We start from the raw sequence: 22,506 nt of genomic DNA, 5'->3' as shown, positions 1-22,506 counted from the left end.
AATATGATCCAGACATGCAGATGTTAAAATCAGTGGATGACAAAATATTATATACAAATATTAAATATAAAACTGATAAAAATGAATAATAGTTGGTCATTTTTTCCCCAGTTAAAATATAAAAAAGTTTGGTTTTTGTTTACAAACAGTCATATTAATTTCTAGTTAAACTCCCTCTGTGGCTCAGTGGTAAGAGCGCCTACCTTTGGATCGAAAGGACCGAATGGTCGTGAGTTCGAATCTCACCAGGGTAGAGAATTTTTCTTTTATTATAAATTAATAAATGAAAATAGTTTCTATCCTTGTGGGATCGGTACCCACCGGAGGGACCGCAGACGTTCGGATACAATTAGCGTCTCTGCAAAGACAATGACATCGACTTTGCAAAGTAACAAGACACTTACTAAACACACACACTACACATAACACTAGCTACCTAACTGGTAAAATCCACTGTACCATCACCATGCTAATGCCCATTAGTTGTCGAGGCATTAGCTAAATAAAAAAATTTCTAGTTAGTCAGCTGTTATTTTTATTATAGAAAGTTCTAAATTATATACAAATATATTAATAAAGTTTTATAGTATATTGTATTTTAGTTTTTGATAAGTAGATTTTAGTAAGCTAAACTTACAGTAGATTTTCTAAATAAAATGTGGCAACGCTGTGTTAGTGGCAGTTGGCAGTTTTGTTTTGTGCATTTGATAAACTTTATAAACTGAAATGGCGGATAATACGGATTTTTCAAAAAAGAAAACAGGATATTGCAGCTGTTGTATTGATTCATGTAAAAATACTGAATATAACAGTACTGGATGCATTTATTATATTCGGAAACATTGCGTACATGTCCTGCATCAACTAAATCCTTTTCTTTTTTGGTGTTGCTGATTGAAATTGGATATCATGGGAAATAAGACTTGAATCCAATATCTTTAATATCCATTTTGATAGAATTCAAACAAATTACAATTCATACAAATTACAAATTTTAATAAGCAAATCAGTAAGCACACAAAAATAAACAGAGGTAACATTTAAAATGTTAAATAATTAATTTAAACTTATTCTTTTTCTCAATGGTCTCTTGCGTAATCAGTCATCCAGTCGCACGAACTTATATATTAAATATTAAAATTATAATGAATAAAATAAAAAAACATAATTAATTTTACTATTAATTCTGTGTATTCATTTAGTAATCAGGTTACAATAATATTTCAGTTCATAATTTGTGTCTTTCTAGATAAGTATCTATTTTTCTCGTTTTGTATATTTCACATACATAAATTTTATCAGAAAAGTATAAGTTTCAAACCGCGAGATTGCGCTACCGTCGAAACTCACAGCCAATAGCGAAGCGAAGCCACACAATACAGAGTACGATTCGAACTGAACCGTTGCTTTGCTACGCTTCGCTACGACTTGCTTACGCTTTCGCTATAAAAGTTATAGAGTCCCACTGCTGAGCTGGTGTAGTAAACATCGGGTGCGTTCACCAGACCAGCATTGGGACTACGTGCATTATCGCCTGAGTCGAACGCCTGAGTCGATCGTATTCTAAGGAATATAGACGGTTCTAGAAGAGACCACACTAAACGTGACTAAACTCAACAGGGACGTTTGCATAGGTATATATTAACATAGAGTGAGCCTTCACTCCGCGCGTCCTGACGACAATTATCTCTTCGACTGGTTTGCGCTATCTCTTTCTAGCACATTGTACCGAGAAACTAAGATGACATTAAGGTGTGAATATAGGCACGGAAGAGGAGGACAACTGTCGTAGCTTAATATGCGTAAGAGTGAAACAGCACTAATCCAAAGAAAAAAGATGGCGTCGTCACTTCGCTTTGAATGACACTCTCTCTATGTCAATTTACCTCTATGGACGTGTGCTGTGATTGGCAGTCATCGTCATCGGATTGCATGATTTGAGTTTCCACTAGACTTGTGTTATGGACGGATTTTACGGGCTGTGATTGGTCGTATTCAAATCAATGACATATTTGATGACATTTGAAAGAAATACGTAACCCTGTTTTCTCGTTTGTTTTTGTTTATGCAGTGTGTTTATGTTATACAAAAGAAAAATATTGATATTTTAGTTATTAATCTTGGATTTTGAGACTATTTTATACGTTTATACTTGTTTATTGTATTCATTTTTGAACAGCCATATTATTTCCAGCAAAAGTTATGGAACGTTTACAGATACATAGTAATATTTATAAAAAAAAAACAAATTACTTTCTGCTTGCTTCCTATATTTTGTAAATTTTTAAAGCTTCCTCCCAGACTCATTTGAGTATAAGGTGGTTCATTTTTCCGAAATAAATGGAAAGGATGGCGCATTTAATGCAGTGATTTGAGCTAATATAACAACACAAGAAGATGCTCAAAATTGTCAAAAAGAATATGAAAATATTAATAAAGTAAATTTTAGAGTTCTAAGAACTTATCCAAATGATTCTATGAAGCTTGTTTTCAAGGTAAATATTGATTTTAATATATTCACTTTCTAACTTTATGGGTTTTATATTTTGTAGGGATGAATAATTAACATTGGAGAGAATTTTTAAGTATTTTGCTAAGCAACAAATTTTGTGTTCATTTTGATTTAAAGTTCAAAACATATATTGTAAGATATTAAATAGATTTTTTTTATTACAGAAAGACTATCGATGCCATCGCAATACTCAGGCTAATTTGCCTTCATCAAAGACAAAAAATCCGTCATCTAAACATGGTAACTGTCAGGCATTCTTAATAATTACAGTGAAACCATCAAGTATGAAAAGGTAAAGTCTATTTGCTAATCTGAGACACAACTACTGTCTAGTGACGTTGGTAATTTTTTTTGAGAAGTTAGGTTGCTAGACGTAACTGGAAAAGACTACACAACCAAACATAACTACTCATAGCCAATATTATTATTAACAGTAAACAGGCATAAATAACATAACATACACCAATCAATAATTATTTATTTAAACCTTTATAATGTATTGATAACAGATGAGAAAAGTATTTATTGTACAAAATAAAAATATTTTATAGAAATAAATTCCACAAAATTTTATGAGTTTAGTATACACTCCCATTATTTCCAACAATTATTTTTTTTTAGTGAAAGATCAAGTTGATTTGAGCAGTTAATATCTATTGTTGGGTAGGAATTTTTGTGTTGTAAAGACAACACTTATATATTACGATTATAGATATTAAAGCTGCTTTTGATTGTATAAATAGAGAAATAATATGGTCAGTAATGGAAGACCTGGAAAGCCCACAAAAGATAATAAGCCTGGCAAAAAGTACATATAAAAGTATATAGAAATGTACTGGCTAAAGTACAAATAAACGGAAACTGATTGCCAATAATAAATCTAAGAGGAATAAAACAAGGGGACAGTTTCATTCATATTAGTAATGGATCGAGTAATGAAGAGTGCTAAAAGAAGGTCAAGGCAAACAGTCAACAATAGGGTATAGGAATTTAGTACCAGTGAAAATGGAAGGATTACTATATGCAGATGACCTAGAAATAATATCAGACGATAAAGAAAAAATGCAAAAATTAATGAATATATGGGTGGAAGAAATAGAAAATTTGAAAATGGAGGTAAATGTAAAGAAAACGAAGACCATGATAGTAACCCAAAAGAAAAGGGAAGAAATAAACCAAACGTTATTTAGTCGCAAAAATGAAATAATGGAAACAATCTCGACGTTTGAATACCTGGGAGTAATAATATCAGAGGATGGAAAGGTAGACAAAGAAATCTCATACAGGGCGAAAAAAGCAAGTAAGATCTACTATGCACTAAATAAAACAATATTTGGAAAGGAAGAAATAAAACTAAAGGTATACAATGCAATATATGTATCAACTTTAAAATTATGCAAGTGAAACATGGGTAAACAATGCAAAAATAGACAGTACAATAAGCGCAGCGGAGATGAAGCAGTTGAGAAAAATAGCAGGAAAAACAAAATTGGACAGAATAAGAAATGAGGATATTAGACAAAGGCTAAATAGCAATCGATAATAACAAGATCCAAAAAAGAAATTAAATTGGTATGGACACATTAACCGAATGAACCAGGGAAGACTACCAAAGCAGGTGATGGAATCAAAAAGGTATGGTAAAAGAAGGAAATGGAGGACAAGAAAAAGGTGGATCGATCAGATTATAGAAATTGGGCAGGAAAAACACATACACAAATGAAAGAGTTAGCAAAGGACCGCAAGAAATGGAAGAGATGGATAGAGGATGAAAAGATCTGACACCCCTGAGGGGCATAAGGAGTTTCGAGAAAGAAGAATTTTTATTAAGAATTTGTCACTCAGATAGGTTCTTCTAAACTGTGGTGGTAATTCAATGGCTTCTCCAAATAACGCTTCAACAGGAGTGGATCTCATGGCACCTAGACAAACAATCAATTGAATTCAGCAATTGATCGTTACATTTACTTTCTTTAATAAATTGGTGCTAGCAGATGCATATAAGATGGTGGCATAGTCTATGATCGACCTTATGTATGATCTAAAGAACAGCTCACTAATAAACAATTTAAAAAACGTTCTATTTGTTTTTTTCTCTATACCTACCATTAATTCCATCATAAAGTTAGTATGACTATTTTATGGCAATTCATTTAATTAAATTAAATATGTATTGCAGTTTAGGCAGGGGAATGGCCACTCTCGTATTAAAATTTCCTTCTGAAGTTCTTACAACCCTTAAACTTTTATATGTTAATACTTTGTTAGTCTCTGAGCCAATTTAGTACATCAGATCAAATAAGTCTGAAAGTTAATCATACATTTTTAAGACACAAATAAATATAATATTATCTCTTTTATAAGTATAAATTATACTATTTAATTTTCTTATAACATTACTACGCCCTAGTTATATAATTTTTGCTGAATGTAGATCCGAGAAAACTAAGTACTTAATAAAAAACAGCATACAAAGTACGTAAATACTCTGAAAAATATTAACTTTACATTTATAAATTAAGATATTCATTTGTATTATAATATTTATTGTAGAAGAACTATAACTTTACAAATTTAAAATGTAAATATGTATAAGTATTATAACCTTAAAACTAAAACTGCAACAAACGAGTGAGAGAGATTCCTAATCCTAAATGTCCTTGATTTGAATACGACCAATCACAGCCCGTAAAATCCTTCCATAACACAAGTCTAGTGGAAACTCAAATCATGCTGTCCGACTCGACACCGTTAAGCCATTAACAAATTGTCAGCTTGCTAATAATCAACTTTTTTTTCATACGCGGGATCCAGGTCTATTACTTGTATCTAGTATCTCCATGTACTTTCTCATTGCTCAGTAATATCGATCCTACATACATAAAACTATCATCTTGTGGAGCTCTTGTTTATCCCAGCTAACTACTCTATGTGGATTTGTAATACCATATTTAAAAGAATATTCTGTTTTCCTTGCTTGAACTCTGATCGTTACCATCTCATACATGTCTAGCAGCACTCACATATTCAGCCGGAATTCCTTTCCTACTTAGTACCAGTAGGTTTCCAGTAACTTTGTCATATGTTTCTCACGATTAATAAATACTATGTGCGAGTCTTTCTTTTTCTCTTTCTCAAGTTTTTCCATTAGCTGTCTTAAAATAAAAATTGCTGTTGTGGACCTGCCTTGCATAAATTCAAAATGACTTTAATTTCTAGAACCTTACACTAAATATTGTTTTCACCATAAATATACGATAATAAAAAATGTTTACTGAAAATAACTATTGCAAACTAAATAAAACACTAAATACCTACCTAATGTTTAAAATTTTTTATTCTTTATTAAAAATCTCGGAAATCAAAGGAGGGGAGGCTCTTATTGGTGCAATGGCGAAGGTAAAACCCCTCTAAACCCCGCCTGGGACCCAGTAATATTTTGATTTTTAAAGTACAACTCTAGTATATTATAATGTTGTCTATAAAATAACATCATTACTTAACAATTCTTTAAAATTCAGACCTAAATTAAGTATGCGTATATATGTAAATATAATCTTATAAGAAATTTCACAATATTTATGAATCAAGTAAAATCTATAAAAACAAACTAACATTCTTGTAAATTAGCCTATACAACTACAGTAGAACCCCGATCCGTGTGCAGATTATCCGGGCTGCGGATTATCCGTGCTATGATTTTCTATTACTCAAATTGAATTTTTAAGGTTTTATCAAAATAGCATCACTTTAATCACTCGACAGAAACTCTATATGCAGAAAAGGAGACTCATAATGAAAGATTTATTTTTTCTGTTAGTTTTTTATGATAGGTAAGTACATATCATGCATAAGAAATTCTTATGAAATAGTCTTATATGAATCATATACAGTGAGCATGTAAAGGTTGGAATAAATTCATTTTCTCAAGAACGGACGATTTTGGGAAAAAATCCCGAAACAGGTCAATTTTTATTTTTAAATTAAGACTTTTTGGCATATATGTCATACTAGTTACGTCACCCATCTGGGCGTGATGACGTCATCGATGTTTTTTTTTAAATGAGAATAGGGGTCGTGTGATAGCTCATTTGAAAGGTAATTCAATTCTTTATTCAGTAATATAAACATTAACATAATTATTTATACAGGGTGCCCAAAAAAATTTTTTTGAATTAAATTTATTGACATAAAAAGAAGAATGAGTGTAATTTATTTAATTCAAAATACATTTTACTGCTATCATAAAACAGGAAAAAATGTGTTTTTGGCAAATAAATATTGTTTTTGGCTTAAATTTAATATTAAAGCAGGTACCCACCAGCCTCGTGACAATTTGAACATTTAATTTAAGCAAAAAGCAATGATTATTTTTCAAATATACATTTTTTTCTGTTTTCTGCGAGCAGTAAAATGTATTTTGAAATAAATAAATTACATACATTCTTCTTTTTATGTCAATAAATTTAATACAAAAAAAAATTTTTTGGACACCCTGTATAAATAATTATGTTAATGTTTATATTACTGAATAGAGAATTGAATTACCTTTCAAATGAGCTATCACACGACTACTAGTCTCATTTAAAAAAATCATCGATGACATCATCACGCCCAGATGGGTGACGTCACTAGTATTATATATATGCCAAAAAGTCGTAATTTAAAATTAAAAATTGACCTGTTTTGGGATTTTTTTCAAAAGTCGTCCATTCTCGAGAAAATGAATTTATTCCAACCTTTACGTGCTCACTGTATAAGAAATTAATGATTGGATCATCTGTGCTTTTCAATTATCCGTGCCACTTCCGGTCACGAGGAGCACGGATAATTGGGGTGCTAAGTACCTACTGTATAATAAAAATTTAATACAGATACAAAACAAAAAACATTTGTGAGCTAAAAAACTATCTTAATATCAAATTCAATGTTTACTCAGTTTCTCTTTTTATTTTCTCCCAAACACCTTGCAGCATCATCTAAAACAGAGTTAGTATTATTCATAAGGTATTTTTCAGCTCATATACTTTACAGTTGCACTGGTAACAGGGAATACAAAAAATGTTACAAACTCTACAAAACAATGTGTAAGGCTGTTGTCTCCAATAGATGTTGTAGGCTGCGTATGTCACGCTGTAGGAAAATTGTTCATTTTCGTTCTTTTAATAAACTTTGAAGGACAGAAAACTATCTTACAACCGAAAAGAGTTACAGAAAAGAGTAATTCTAAAACAAATTCAAATTACAGAGTAATTTGTAGTAGCCACCGACTTAACTGGTGGTATCCAATAGATGCCTTAGGCTGTGTACAGTGTTTATTGGAGACCACTGCCTTACACTCACTTTCATATACCTGTGTTAAAGTTACATTATGTAATTTAATAGGATCCCTACCTGAAATTGCTCATGTATCTTCACATTCTTGAATCTCATGAAATTTTATTGGGTGGCACCTCATTAATTTCTCTACAACCATTTTTTCTTGTAGTTTTTACAGATGCATGGTTCAGCATGTGTTTTCCAATACATAACTGATAGAAAGCTGTCCTTGATCTCACAGTTTGCAAATCAGTCTGGAGGGACAATGAATGGAACAGGTTTCTCTGTCCTAATTATTTTATAGTTGGGCTTATATCCTAAAGATAGACAAGTACCTATAAGTTTTAATTATTGCAACTAATAAAGGACTTACCACATCAATGAATATAATATACTCTCCTAGCATCTATACTCCTTGCATATTATTATGTTATTTCTGTTACACTCAGCATGAAATTGATTAAAAACTATACTCATAGTGTAAATCATCTTGTTTCTTTGTGTGAACTGTTCTAGACCTTACATAACTTGTCTCAACTTTCTGCATATCTTTCCACGTCTTCATATTTCCATTCTTGAACAAATTTTTCAAAAACAAGAAAGTGTCAATCAGACAGACAAAAAATATCAGTGATGTGGGAGAGAGGGGATGTGACCTACGGCGACAGTGTTGCCAACCGGAGGGAAATTTCCCTTTTTGAGGGAATTTTCAACATAAAAAGTGAAAAAATTTACTCAAAAGAGAATTTTTGCTCCAATCCAAATTGTAAAATATTTTTAAAAAATCAATATTTGAATGTTATTCAACATATCTTCTCCGATTTTGTAAACAAGGAGGGAATTTTGCCATAAAAGTGGGAACTTTTAAGGTAAGTTGAGGGAAAAAGCTTACTCAGCGGTTGGCAACACTGTACGGCGACGCAGATGGGATCGCTTCCGCCATGTTGGATGGAGCTCATGTAGCATTAGTAGTAGTGTAGCGTTGATGCCTGTAAAAGTTCAATTTTTTAAAGTTTTGAGTGAGTTTAGGGTTATTTATTGATAATAATAGTACCATGGCTTCGTGTGCTTTTATTCTGTGTACAAATAACAAACGAAAGAACCAGAAAAACTCCAGGGCAGTGGTTCCCAACCTTTTATGTGTGGCGACCCACCTTCTGATATTTTTTCATATTCGCGACCCATCCCTCACCCATGATGTTATATATTTACGCAGGGCCGGCCCTAGGGTTTGCGGCGCCCTAGGCGAAAACAAATTTTGCGCCCTCATTACAGTTGAAAAAGTTCAACTAGCACTTTACCGGGACACGGTATTTCAACTCTGTGTTATGTTAATAATTTAATTTAATTTAATAAACCTTTGATTAATGACTGGGATATATAAATAAAATAACTGCTATTTTACATAACACAAACTTTAATTTCATAAAAAGCAAATGTAATTACATAAGACGTACTTTAACCAAAGGCATATGGGTTTAATGGGTCAAAGTTGAATTCTGTACATATAATTTTCATCATAAAAAACGGAGACTCAAAGTTAGTCTACAAATCTTTTATAACACTGTCTTAAACAATACACTGACTAACATATTGCAATATTGTTTGCTATTGGATTACTGTTCTATTAACTTCGGACTGAAAGTCACTTTTAAATACAGATTAGAAATTAACAGTATTTCTTGGCTAAAAACTAAAGTCCTAAGGGCACTTTTCTTGCTTTCTGCTTAGCAAATTCTTGAATGAGAACTTTTAAGTCTACTTGTCTTGCTCTCTCACTTTCAATAGATATTGTCGCCAGACCTACAAGTCTCTCCTGGCACATTGTACTGCGGAGATAGGTTTTAATTAATTTAAGTTTGGAAAAACTCCGTTCTGCACTAGCTACAGAAAGTGGCATCGTAAGCAAAATACGAAGTGCTACACATATGTTAGGAAATCCATTCTCAAGGTTGTGTTGGTAAATGTAGTTTAGGACTTCTTCAGGGCTTGATATAGAGTCGATGAGATGATGAGAAATTGCTTTCAATTCAGAACACAGTCCTACAGCATCAATATCAGATTCAATTAAACGTCCATCTTTTTGAATTCCTAATGATTTTTCTAAGTTGTTGCACATCGACTTAACCTCAGATGTAGTCTTGTTTTTAAGATCAGTAATGTTGTATAAAAATCCAAAGACACCAGATACTGTATTTAACTGGGAAAATCTTTCTTTTACCGCATTAGCAGCCGTGTCTAAAAGAGCAAAATAAAATTGAATCTTGAAACTTTCTGACGGGTCACTGGCAACATTTGCTGATTCATCTGTTGATTCATAATCAAACATTTTCTTCTTTTTTCTTATTCGGACCTTCTCCCTCTCAAAAATTGGTTCTATTCCAACTTCTTCTGCTACTTCCTTAGCATCAACCAGAACTCTCTGAAACTGTACATCACTTCTGGCTGTAACCAAAAACTCTTCGGTTTTTTTCAGGTGACTAACTGCTTTCTGGAGACTCAAATCCTTTTCTTGTAGTATCTTACTGGTTAGGTTTACCTGAAATAAAATATTGTGCCATGTAACAAGGGCAACAATAAACTTGAAGTCTGAGAGGTGTTTAAGTAATCCAAGTGCTTCTACCTTCGCAATACTGCCACTTGATCCTTTTAGAGAAGTGTCCTCAGAAATCTCCTCCAAAGCATCACACACATGAGACAAGTGGTACCGCAGAGGCGTTAGTGCATCAATTCGACTGGACCATCTTGTATCACTTAAGGGTTTTAATGTCAAAGCTGGAACATGACGGCGCAAAACATCCCATCGTCGAGTTGATGCCGAAAAAAACACATATGTTCGTTGAACCACATCGAAAAAAGTAGTAACCTCTACACAGCACGAAGCTGCATCGTTCACAACAAGGTTCAAAGTGTGTGAGCAGCATGGAACATAAAATGCACGTGGGTTGACATCTAAAATTCTCTTTTGAACTCCACTTTCTTTTCCTCTCATGTTGCTTCCGTTGTCATAACCTTGCCCACGAATATTCTCTACAGGCAAAGAAATCTCTTTTAACTTTTCTAAAACTACTTCCGTCATATACTCACCACTGGTACTTTCAGTGAGAGGCACAAATCCCAAAAAGTGTTCTTTTACAAGTACTTGATGATAACTAGATACTTCTGTTGAGGATGCCAGAGATGACTTTGGTAGTTCAACAAATCGAATAATAATTGTCATTTGCTCTACGTGACTAACATCTGGTGTGCAGTCTAAAATAATAGAAAAATATTTAGCCGTATGTACTGAGGACAATATATCTGCATTTATTGCATTAGCTAAAGTTTGAATCATCTCATTTTGTATATTTTTCCCTAAGTAATGAGTGTGCCTGTTGACATCACTTTTGATTTTTCTTAGATGCTCATTCATTATTGGGTCAAACATGGCCAAATATTCAATAAATTTTAAAAAATTTCCGTTGTCATTAACATCTAATTTTTCTGTCGTGCCGCGAAATGACAAGTTTTGGGACCCAAGAGTTTTGACGAGAGCAAACAGCCGTTCTAGAATTTTCTGCCAGTAAATTTCCTCTTGTTTTATTTTTTGTTCATAAACATTGTCAACAGTTAAATTTTTTTTAAGTGCTTTTTTCAGTGTTTTCCATTTTTCAAAGTTTTGAAGGTGATCATTTGATGTTTCGTGCGTTTCAAGGAGGGCCGACATATTGTGCCAGTCATTACAACCACTTTTGCCTAATGAAGAAGAGACATTTATGCCGCCAAACACCTTACAACAAAAACAGAAAACTTTGTCGGTAGATTTTGAGTATTGAAGATAGTCTCGGTACACATATTCACCATTTGGAAGCCTCCTTCTATAATGAAAGTCAGAAAATTTTCTGTTATTCACACCCTTCGGAAATTTTCCTTTTACTTGGTCAGGTCCATGCTCTACTAAAATGGTTCGTAAAGTTTGGCGATTAATATTTAGAGTGTCCCAAGACGCTGGATCAGCATAATCAAGCGTAACTTTGGGTGAGATTGAATTTTCCGGCAGTAATTCCACTGCATTATCTGTAACGTCAACGTCCATTTCAACGAAATTATTTTGAAATTCTTGCAGTTGACGTTCGTTGTTTTCTGCAGAAGTAGATGGCGGTTCAATAGCTGTTATCCTCCTAGGACATTCTTGAGGTTGGATCTGGATGATTCCCCCAGAAGTAGAAGGTGATTCAGTATCTGTTTTCTCTGTAGCATATTCTTGAGGTAGGAGCTGGTTGGTTTTTCCAGAGGTGGAAGGTGATTCATTATAACTTTCCTCCCTAAGAGTTGTGTCATTTGGTTTAATTAAATATTTTTCAAAAGACCCTTTAGCTTTTTTTGCTGACTCCTCTCTTTCCTGTCTTCTTTTCTTAAACCAAGAGCCCGAGTGTTTTCCTGACATCATATCTGGAAAGAAAACAATGATTGGATTAAGCTAACTTCATTTTGAAAAAATGAAAAAATTTTGAATGTCTTTACTCAAGATATGAAATTAGGATTACACCCCCAAGAAGCAAGGACTTCTCTTAAATAAAATTACATTAATAGCCTATTATTTTAATATTATTTATAAATACATTTAAAGTAGGCCTAATTTTGAAATCAATTTGATAGAAATTAGAAGTTAAAAAATTTTACAAAAAAATCCAATGGTCATTCTTGCTTAAAAAGTCAAGTTATACTGTTTTCAACAAAAAATAATTTGTTTTGATAAATATTTGGAAGCAAAATTAGAAATGTCCAGGTGGATTTCAAAACTAATAATTCATTCAACATTCATATTGTGTAATATTAAATAAATTAAACAACCACTCAGTTCGCCCAAATCCCAGAACAGCAGCCAGCATGACCAGCACTCAGCAGCCAGTTCCTAATCAATCACATCGGCATCGTAGGCGAAACAGAGGCAAGTGTTCACAAGGGGTTTTCTTTAAGTTATGATAATTAAACAATCTCAATTTTGATTTGATTTAGGCCTATATACAACAACAATATGACAATGGCCTATATGATATGATGACTGAAAAAAATTATAAATATGAAGAGTATAAGCTACTTACTTGTTAATTCAAACTTCCTTTTGCAGTTTTGTTATCGTAAATTAACAACTACTACTACTGTCAATCAATGCACAAACAAAGTCAACAACACTGCACTACTACACTAAACTGAAAAGTGAAAATGCATAACACGCAGCGCCCTAATGACAGACTAGTACTCTTATTCTGTTCACGTTCACGCTATGACTGCTGGCTTGACTGAAGTGAAGAGTGTGGGGTTGCCGCGACCACTGCGCCACTAAGTAGGCTTACGCTCAGCGAGGTTGCCAAAACGAGTAATTAATGTTAACGTTAAGTTATAGTTTTGCGTTTTCTTATTTTATAAGACAACTAAAATAAAATATCCTTCACCTTTCATTACCCAGTGATTTTTCTGTCTCTGCGAGTTACACAACTACTACATGAGAAAGTACTACGTCCCTAATTTTGCGCCCTAGGCGGATTTTGCGCCCTAGGCGGCCGCCTAGTTCGCCTATATGGACGGGCCGGCCCTGTATTTACGGTATTCAGCTACTGTAAGAGCCACGCCGCGACCCACCTGAAAGCCGCTCGCGACTCACTAGTGGGTCGCGACCCACCGGTTGGGAAACGCTGCTCCAGGGGATAACATTTCATAGGTTAGTATGCACCTACAAACAGTGTACAGAGCCGTATTACTTCAATTGTAGTAATGCTGACTGTAAAAATAACAGGTAATTTTTTAACTGGGTTTATATTATGGTTGTAGTTTTCCCAAAGATGTTGAAAGGAGAAAGGCTTGGGTACAGTTTGTACACAGAGAGAATTGGGAACCAGCCACCAGTAGCAAATTGTGTACGAAACATTTTGCCGAGAGGGATGTAGATCGGACTTCATTAGTTTGTATTCGTTTGCGAGAAAACGCAGTCCCTACAATTGGTGAATCTCAGGTAACAATAATTATACATATTAAAAAATTAAATAGGTTATTAGGTTGGTTAGAGACCTTGATATTAATCTCCACATGGTATGTTTTCTGTTTTTTTTTCAATAACTTTTGATTTGTAGTAATTTTTCAAAACCCAAGAGATATTTTCATACGTTGTCATATTATGGGTAATTTTTTCTCAGTACATACAAGCTTTTTACGTTCTTTTTATGTGTATTACTGTGTACTCTAAAGTGCATTTGAATCTTGTATTATCACTTAGTTTCATTTTACTTATTCTTACATTTCCTAGTTGTTTTCATGTATTTATTACCTATTTTATATAGCTACCAAAACTTTTGTCGTTTTATCGAACTTTTTCATTCGGATGGTATATAATGTACCTACTTTACTTTTACGGTAAAGATTAGGAAAATTTTCATGTTCTTTTCTTTAATTGAGTTCTTTTATTGTTATTGTTCTTCTTTTCATATTCAGGATATTATTTTAAACCAAACTTCTTCTAGTGGTGTTGAATCTCAATAAATTTTGTTTGTAAAGCATTATATTTTGCAATTTTCATCTTTTTGCATTATTACACTGATCTAATTATGATAAACATTATATCTAACAACCTTTTTTATTTAACAATGCCCTAATTATTTATATATTACTGTTTTATTATTTTATGTTTACTAATATTTACTTCTTAGAACAAAAAATTATCAATTGCTTAAAATATAATACTGTTCTTCGTAAGAGTCTGTACTGAAAGGTGACCGTGAAACGGGATCTTTTAGAAATTTGGTGTAGGAGTAGGATTATGGTGCTTTGAAGTATGATTGTAGTTTAACTACGAGCATTTGCTATTTTCCATCTTTTGTAAATCATATTTATGCTTATAGACATATACATACATTTCGTTCTCTGGTGTAGATCCTTGGTAAGCTTTTGATGGAAGTAACATTTGTTTTATATATCACTATCTCTCTTTCTTTATTAACTTATTGGTTAAAGTTTTTAGGACTAGTTTTAGGAAGTTTCTAAACCCGTTGGTGTAGAACTTTGTCTTATTCGGGTGATCGGTATAATTAGTACTTATTTTGTAATGGTTTATCTATATTTGAATTTGCATTTCTTTGTATTATATTTTACTTGTATTATTTTTATCACCGTATATGCTTTTACTCACATTATTATATGGATTATTATTATTACCTTATTTTAGGTACTCATTATCCAGAGTATTGGTGTTTTGTTTGAGATTCATTCGTTTGCAGCTCCACTAGCTTGTCTATTAATTTATGTAGGATATGATATCCATTATATATTTACTTTAACTTTGGTTATACACCTTTTATCTTATATAGAGACATGAATAATTGCATTTTTATGTTAAATATGTACCTACATTATTTAATTTTGATTACTAGTCAGTTAACTTATTTATCTTTGAATATTACTTACACTTGGATTATAGGGTTTTTCATCGATTGTCATTTGTTTCGAGCTTCTGTCAGATGTTGTATAATCTGTATATAATATTAATATACACGGATTATACGACATGTGACAGAAACTTGAAACAAATGACTGTGAATGAAAAGCCCTATTAAATAAATCTGATTATTACTTGATGATGAACTTTAACTTTGACTATTAGTTAGACTTTATGCTATAAGTCTTTATGATTTTGAATTAATTACATACTTTTTTAAAGCACATTCATTTTTTTTCCAGAGATAGATACTCTCTGCAGTCATTTATTAATAATAAATGAATAATTTTAGTGTGATGAATACTACAATTCATTGGGTAATGTTTTTTGATTCTCCCCAGAGTAACACCTGAAAATTATTTTGATACTTTGAAATTTTTTATGATTATTAATTTAAACTAACTACATATATTCATTGACTTAACTACTGAACGATTACTACTGCATAATATGCAGTAGTATATCATAGTATATAATAATATATTATATTATTTCCTGGTTAGAACTTTCTGTTCTTGTTTTCTTTATTTCTTGTTAAAATTAATTTATAAAAGCCAAAAGGAGCTTCAAAAATAAAACATTTTTATTCATCAGATCACCTTATTCTCTTGGGGTAAGTGTCTAGTGTACTAATTGTACACTGTACAAATTTTCCTAAGCCTGTATTAATTTTTTATAACCATTTTTTTATATACCTAACCTCGAATCTTCTAAAAGCATGTGTTCTGATATTTTAATTTTAAATATTTCTTTTTTGACTTACATATATGCACGTGGTTAATCAGATAATTTTAACTAAATAGTAAGAATTAATAATAATTCCATTTAATGTATTTTTGTCATCTGCTACTCTTTCTGATTATTTCTTAAAAATGGCAGACTTGGCATACTTTGGTTTCTCTACTTCTTGATGTCTGATATGTATTTTATTTTCTAGTTTTTGGAAAAAATCAATATTTCCTCCCTTCGGGAGCCTCCAGCCTCATACATCACTGGTGGTGCTACTTCAAGGCAAAAAGGAACAGGATGCATCCAACAGAGAGCAGCACCCAACATCTCTAGTTGCAGCGACCTGAGGCCACAACATCTGCCCAGGTCTACAAGTCTACAGCAGTACCATTCGACATCAAGGAGTTACCATCGAACCAATACCAACAGCTATAAGTATAATCTAAAAATTGTTAGTTTTTGGCAAGGATTTGAATATATTATGTTATTGAATTTAATAAGTCATTATTTTAATTATATCTTTATTGAATAATAAACATGATTAGTTAAAATATTGTTTTGTTTGCTTCCATTCTAGATTTTCAATGTTCATATTTTTGATTAAGACAAGGTGGACTCACAACGTGGCAGATTGAGCTGGTCTTGGGTAAATGATAACTATCATAGTTGGTTGAAATGTTATTTTTCTATATTATTTGGAGTAGTTTATTGTCTGGAGTAGTTTATCGTTTCAATACTAAAAGTATATACAGTGCGTCCATAAAGTAACGCATAAATTCATTATTTCGTAAACCGGCGACTTTAACGAAAAATTCCGAAACAAGTCGATTTTTATTTTTAAATTACAATTTTCTGGCAGATATGTCATACTAGTGACGTCATCCATCTGGGGGTCAAACGTCATAACATAATCGATGAATTTTTCAAATGAGAATAGGGGTCATGTGATAGCTCATTTGCAAGGGTATGTAATTCTCCATTTACTAATACAAACAATAACATAATTATTTATACAGGGTGTCCAAAAAGATTTGTTTAATTAAATTAATTGAGACAAAAAGAAAAAAGTATGTAACTTATTTAATTCAAAATTCGTTTTACTTTTGTCAGAAAACAGGAATACATGTACATGTTTATTTGACAAATAATAAATATTGCTTTTCGCTTAAATTCAATGTTAGAGCTGCCACCCACCTGCCTCTTGGAAGTTTAACATTACGCTTAAGCGAAAATCAATATTTATTTTTTAAATAAAACATTTTTATATTTTTTGGCACGATCTTTTTGTACCAATTAATTTAATTTAAAAAACCATTTTTGGACAGCCCATGTAATTAATTATATTAATGTTTATCTTATTGAATAGAGAATTATATACCCTTTCAAATGAGCTATTACATGATTCCTATTCCCATTTAAAAAATCATCGATTGCCTCATCACGCCAAGATGGATGACGTCACCAGTATATGTATACCAAAAAATCGTAATTTAAAAGTAAAAATCGACCTGCTTCGGGATTTGTCCTTAAAGTCTCCGGTTTACGAAATAATGAATTTATGCGTTACTTTATGGACGCACTGTATAAAACGTAGCTCTACTTCAGTGAGTTTTTATGTTTATTTAGTACGCTTTTTTATTTCTTTTAAATATATATTATACAATTTTTAAATCATATCATTGACCGGCTTTGTACATTTTATGAAACTTTACTTTAATAAAATTTTATTATTATTATTAAATTTGTTTATTATTATTAAACTGTACTTCAAAAGTAATAAAAATGAAACTAATTTTATTCCAAATAACTATTATTATTAATCTACCTCGATGCTGATTCCAAAATAAAATAGTAAATCGTAAATACAACTTGAATTAATTTGAATCCGGACCTGCCCGTCGCCATATTACATGGAGCACCAAGAGCCGACAAGTGGTCCCATCTAAAATATACAGACGGATCGCTTGCGTCTAATCCCCTCTCTCCCACATCACTGAAAAATATACTTACATAACCACAAAAATTCATCAAAATCCATATGTCTATCTATGTCAAAATCAGAAGCAGAGTATGGGCCACTTCAGCGTGGGAAAATTTTGACAGCGTGGGAAAATTTTTATCTGCCACGCCCACCGCAAGCCACGCCCATCGACCAAAGCCACGCCCGCCGGGCCAATGAGCAATTAGCCCCGCCCACCGACCAATGAGAAGGAAGCCTCGCCCACCCCCCAGCAGCGCCCATGGACCAATGAGACCAAAGTCCATCCCAGCGCCCAATGAGAACGTAGCCCCAACCACCGACCAATGATCAGGCACCGACCAATGAGAACGAAGCCTCGCCCACTCACAGCAGCGGCCATGGACCAATGAGACCAAAGTCCATCCCAGCGCCCAACGAGAACTTAGCCCCAACCACCGACCAATGATCAGGCACCGACCAATGAGAACGAAGCCTCGCCCACCCACAGCAGCGGCCATGGACCAATGAGACCAAAGTCCATCCCAGCGCCCAACGAGAACTTAGCCCCAACCACCGACCAATGAGAAATAACACGGATGTAGTCAGAAAGCCAAATAAAGTGTCCGCTTATCCATGTAGCACCTATCTGCGCTGTTATTGGTTCGTTTATTACATGTAAGACATTAGCAAAAGAGCAGCAATCACAAAGACATTAGCACAAGAGCATTATAGCCTATGCCCAAGCCGTCTAGAAGAACGTATACCATTTTTTACAGTACGACCATCAAACATCCTCGATCTCCCTCCAATCATACATTCCTACAATGAACATATACCATTCTTACGCTGTGGCCAAACCTGCAAACATCTCACGTACAAGTCTTTTCAGAAAAATGCGTATTATTTTTATGTAATTGACTGAATAGTTGCATACAATATTTTATCTACGGCAAGCCGGGTAATATGAATTATAAATATGTTGAGGCTTTTGTGCGGGTGGAAGGGAATGGTTGTACGATAAGAGTCGTGTATAGGATCCTGGACGCCCATATAAAAAGCATGGAAAACGGAAAGTCTACCTTGGACAGAGGAGTCCTGTGATGGACATTTAAGTCAACCTTGGACAAAAATTCAATACAAATTAAATGGGTCAATTCTCTATTAGACATGATACAGTTTAGCTTGGACTGAACTATTCTAAATAAAATTCCAAGAGTTATCACATTCGAAAAGTGTTTTTTGTATTACGAAATAAAATACCAAGATGTTACATATTATTTATTAACAAATTATAATAATTCTAATAATTTTAAAATTGTTTCTCTTTGCAGTTCTGCCTTTTTATTTAAACCTAAATTCATTAGTTCACTAATAATTTTTCGTTTTTGATGCATTTTTTCCTTGTATGATTTTCGTATCGCCATCCCACGTTCACTTTTGTAAAATGTTCTTCTCTTTTCATTTGCTTCATTTTTCCTTCTAATACCTTCCTCACCTCTTTCACACTTGCAGGTTGATTTGACATGTAGTTCATGCTCTGATGTATATTTTTCTAAATTGCTAACGCCTCTGCTCGCTAGGGTAGAAATGTCTTTGCGTATACCTGCACAGAACTTTCCTCTCGAATGTAACCATTCTGATTTAAATACTCTTCTCTCGTAATGGGAGTGAGGTTTACCTAAAAGTCCATCTCGACGAAGGGGTTTTTGACCATCAGCACAGGCAATGTATCTCAAAACACCAACACAATGATCCAAACAAATAATTTTTCTAAATGTAGTTTTTGGATGTAGTCTTTTCCCTGCACGTTGTAGTTTCTTCTTGTAAGCTAACATTGTAGATCCATTCGTAAAATGAATTAATGAATGGAGATGTTCGTGTGCAGTACTTCCGTCGTCTGCTACTAAATGACAACGGCAAATGGAATACCATTTTACATTAGGAGCACATGCTAGAAGAGAAAAATCACTCTCATTTAAGAGTAAATGATACCATTCTTTTGGTGACTCTTCGTAATCCTTCGCCATATCCGCCGGAGAAAGAGCATTAATGTCGTTGACACTCAAAAGAGCCAGATAGTCACTTTTTGACAAAATAGACATATTTTAACTGGATACTTAAGAACAAAGAACTGAACTCTGAAAGCTGTCTCACTAGACTAAAAGAGTCCTTACAAAGTCGTTAAATTTATCTGCCAGTACAGCTTCCCCCATCCTAATTGATTACTTTACGCATGCGTCATTCACGCGGTCAAAGGTCAAAGTCTCGTTGTCTAGACCTGCAATAATTAACCAAGTTCTAGACAACGTGACGCCGTCACTTGTCCAAGGTAAACTTTCCGTTTTCCATGCTTTTTATCTTTACGCATGCGCCATTCACGCGGTCAAAGGTCAAAGTCTCGTTGTCTAGAACTTGGTTAATTATTGCAGGTCTAGACAACGAGACTTTGACCTTTGACCGCGTGAATGACGCATGCGTAAAGTAATCAATTAGGATGGGGGAAGCTGTACTGGCAGATAAATTTAACGACTTTGTAAGGACTCTTTTAGTCTAGTGAGACAGCTTTCAGAGTTCAGTTCTTTGTTCTTAAGTATCCAGTTAAAATATGTCTATTTTGTCAAAAAGTGACTATCTGGCTCTTTTGAGTGTCAACGACATTAATGCTCTTTCTCCGGCGGATATGGCGAAGGATTACGAAGAGTCACCAAGAGAATGGTATCATTTACTCTTAAATGAGAGTGATTTTTCTCTTCTAGCATGTGCTCCTAATGTAAAATGGTATTCCATTTGCCGTTGTCATTTAGTAGCAGACGACGGAAGTACTGCACACGAACATCTCCATTCATTAATTCATTTTACGAATGGATCTACAATGTTAGCTTACAAGAAGAAACTACAACGTGCAGGGAAAAGACTACATCCAAAAACTACATTTAGAAAAATTATTTGTTTGGATCATTGTGTTGGTGTTTTGAGATACATTGCCTGTGCTGATGGTCAAAAACCCCTTCGTCGAGATGGAGATGGACTTTTAGGTAAACCTCACTCCCATTACGAGAGAAGAGTATTTAAATCAGAATGGTTACATTCGAGAGGAAAGTTCTGTGCAGGTATACGCAAAGACATTTCTACCCTAGCGAGCAGAGGCGTTAGCAATTTAGAAAAATATACATCAGAGCATGAACTACATGTCAAATCAACCTGCAAGTGTGAAAGAGGTGAGGAAGGTATTAGAAGGAAAAATGAAGCAAATGAAAAGAGAAGAACATTTTACAAAAGTGAACGTGGGATGGCGATACGAAAATCATACAAGGAAAAAATGCATCAAAAACGAAAAATTATTAGTGAACTAATGAATTTAGGTTTAAATAAAAAGGCAGAACTGCAAAGAGAAACAATTTTAAAATTATTAGAATTATTATAATTTGTTAATAAATAATATGTAACATCTTGGTATTTTATTTCGTAATACAAAAAACACTTTTCGAATGTGATAACTCTTGGAATTTTATTTAGAATAGTTCAGTCCAAGCTAAACTGTATCATGTCTAATAGAGAATTGACCCATTTAATTTGTATTGAATTTTTGTCCAAGGTTGACTTAAATGTCCATCACAGGACTCCTCTGTCCAAGGTAGACTTTCCGTTTTCCATGCTTTTTATATGGGCGTCCAGGATCCTATGCTAGCCTCTGTTAGCGCGTCTCTGATGGCTTCTGAATGTTTCAGGTACCCTGTGTAGTCATCTGTTAGCGTGTCTCTGATGACGTCTGCTACCCTGTGCTAGCCTCTGTTAGCTTATCTCTGATGGCATTTGAATGTTTCAGGTACCCTGTGTAGTCATCTGTTAGCGTGTCTCTGATGACGTCTGCTACCCTGTGCTAGCCTCTGTTAGCTTGTCTCTGATGGCATCTGAATGTTTCAGGTACCCTGTGTAGTTATATGTTAGCATGTCTCTGATGACGTCTGTACGTCTGAGGTACCCCCCCTCTGTAATTCTGAGGTACTGCAGTTAGTAATGAAAGTGGTGGGGAATAATCAAGATTTTTAAGTGTTTCCACATAAAATTTAATATAAGTTGGTAGACAGTGTTTATAGTACTTGCTGTATCGGTATTATGTTGGTAGTACTGATACTTTCATGTATCTCTCGTAGCATAGGTAGGGAAAAATGTAACCAAGTTCAATAAATGTCTTAAATGCAGCACTTTTACATTGATCCTTATGGAACAACAAGCACAAATCTTCACATTTCAGGGGTCTTTTGAGCTACCATTCAGTCTTCCGCCCGACTAAAAGTATATTTAATACCCTACTGTTCTCAAACCGCGTATATCTTCGCGTTTGATTTTCCTTAGCCTCCGCCCACCGGCCAGGAACCTTCCTGATTGGTCGGTTTTCATATACGAACCTCTCACCTAGGACACAGCACAACCTCCAACGACAATGGAGTATCAAGAGCTTCTCGAGGATGGGCTCCATCTACCTTTTGCAGAGTCCAGCTTTTACCCCCCCGAGAT

At 33.8% G+C, this 22,506-nt stretch overlaps 1 protein-coding gene and 2 long non-coding RNA genes across 3 annotated transcripts; 2 read left to right on the top strand and 1 right to left on the bottom strand.

Moving 5' to 3' along the window:
* Positions 1-896: 896 nt before the first annotated feature.
* On the top strand, positions 897-3,085 carry LOC126882165 (uncharacterized). Its single transcript, XR_007697192.1, has 2 exons — positions 897-2,495; positions 2,677-3,085. It is a non-coding gene; the product is annotated as an uncharacterized LOC126882165 (long non-coding RNA).
* Positions 3,086-5,831: 2,746 nt separating this feature from the next.
* Positions 5,832-8,298, bottom strand: LOC126882164 (uncharacterized). Its single transcript, XR_007697191.1, has 3 exons — positions 8,205-8,298; positions 7,907-8,148; positions 5,832-7,491 (listed from the first exon to the last, which is right to left on the bottom strand). It is a non-coding gene; the product is annotated as an uncharacterized LOC126882164 (long non-coding RNA).
* A 4,402-nt stretch (positions 8,299-12,700) lies between these two features.
* On the top strand, positions 12,701-16,581 carry LOC126882598 (THAP domain-containing protein 2-like). The gene is made up of 5 exons (XM_050647571.1): positions 12,701-12,761; positions 13,436-13,532; positions 13,643-13,823; positions 15,894-15,912; positions 16,237-16,581. Exons 1-5 carry the CDS (start codon positions 12,701-12,703, stop codon positions 16,359-16,361), a joined length of 483 nt encoding a protein of 160 aa, XP_050503528.1. The 3' UTR covers positions 16,362-16,581.
* Positions 16,582-22,506: the final 5,925 nt, after the last annotated feature.

Source organism: Diabrotica virgifera, chromosome 3, assembly GCF_917563875.1.
Source record: "Diabrotica virgifera virgifera chromosome 3, PGI_DIABVI_V3a".
In the NCBI taxonomy this organism is placed as follows: domain Eukaryota; kingdom Metazoa; phylum Arthropoda; class Insecta; order Coleoptera; family Chrysomelidae; genus Diabrotica; species Diabrotica virgifera.
Note: the sequence above shows the minus strand (reverse complement) of the source record. Positions and strands in the feature narration are given on the sequence as shown.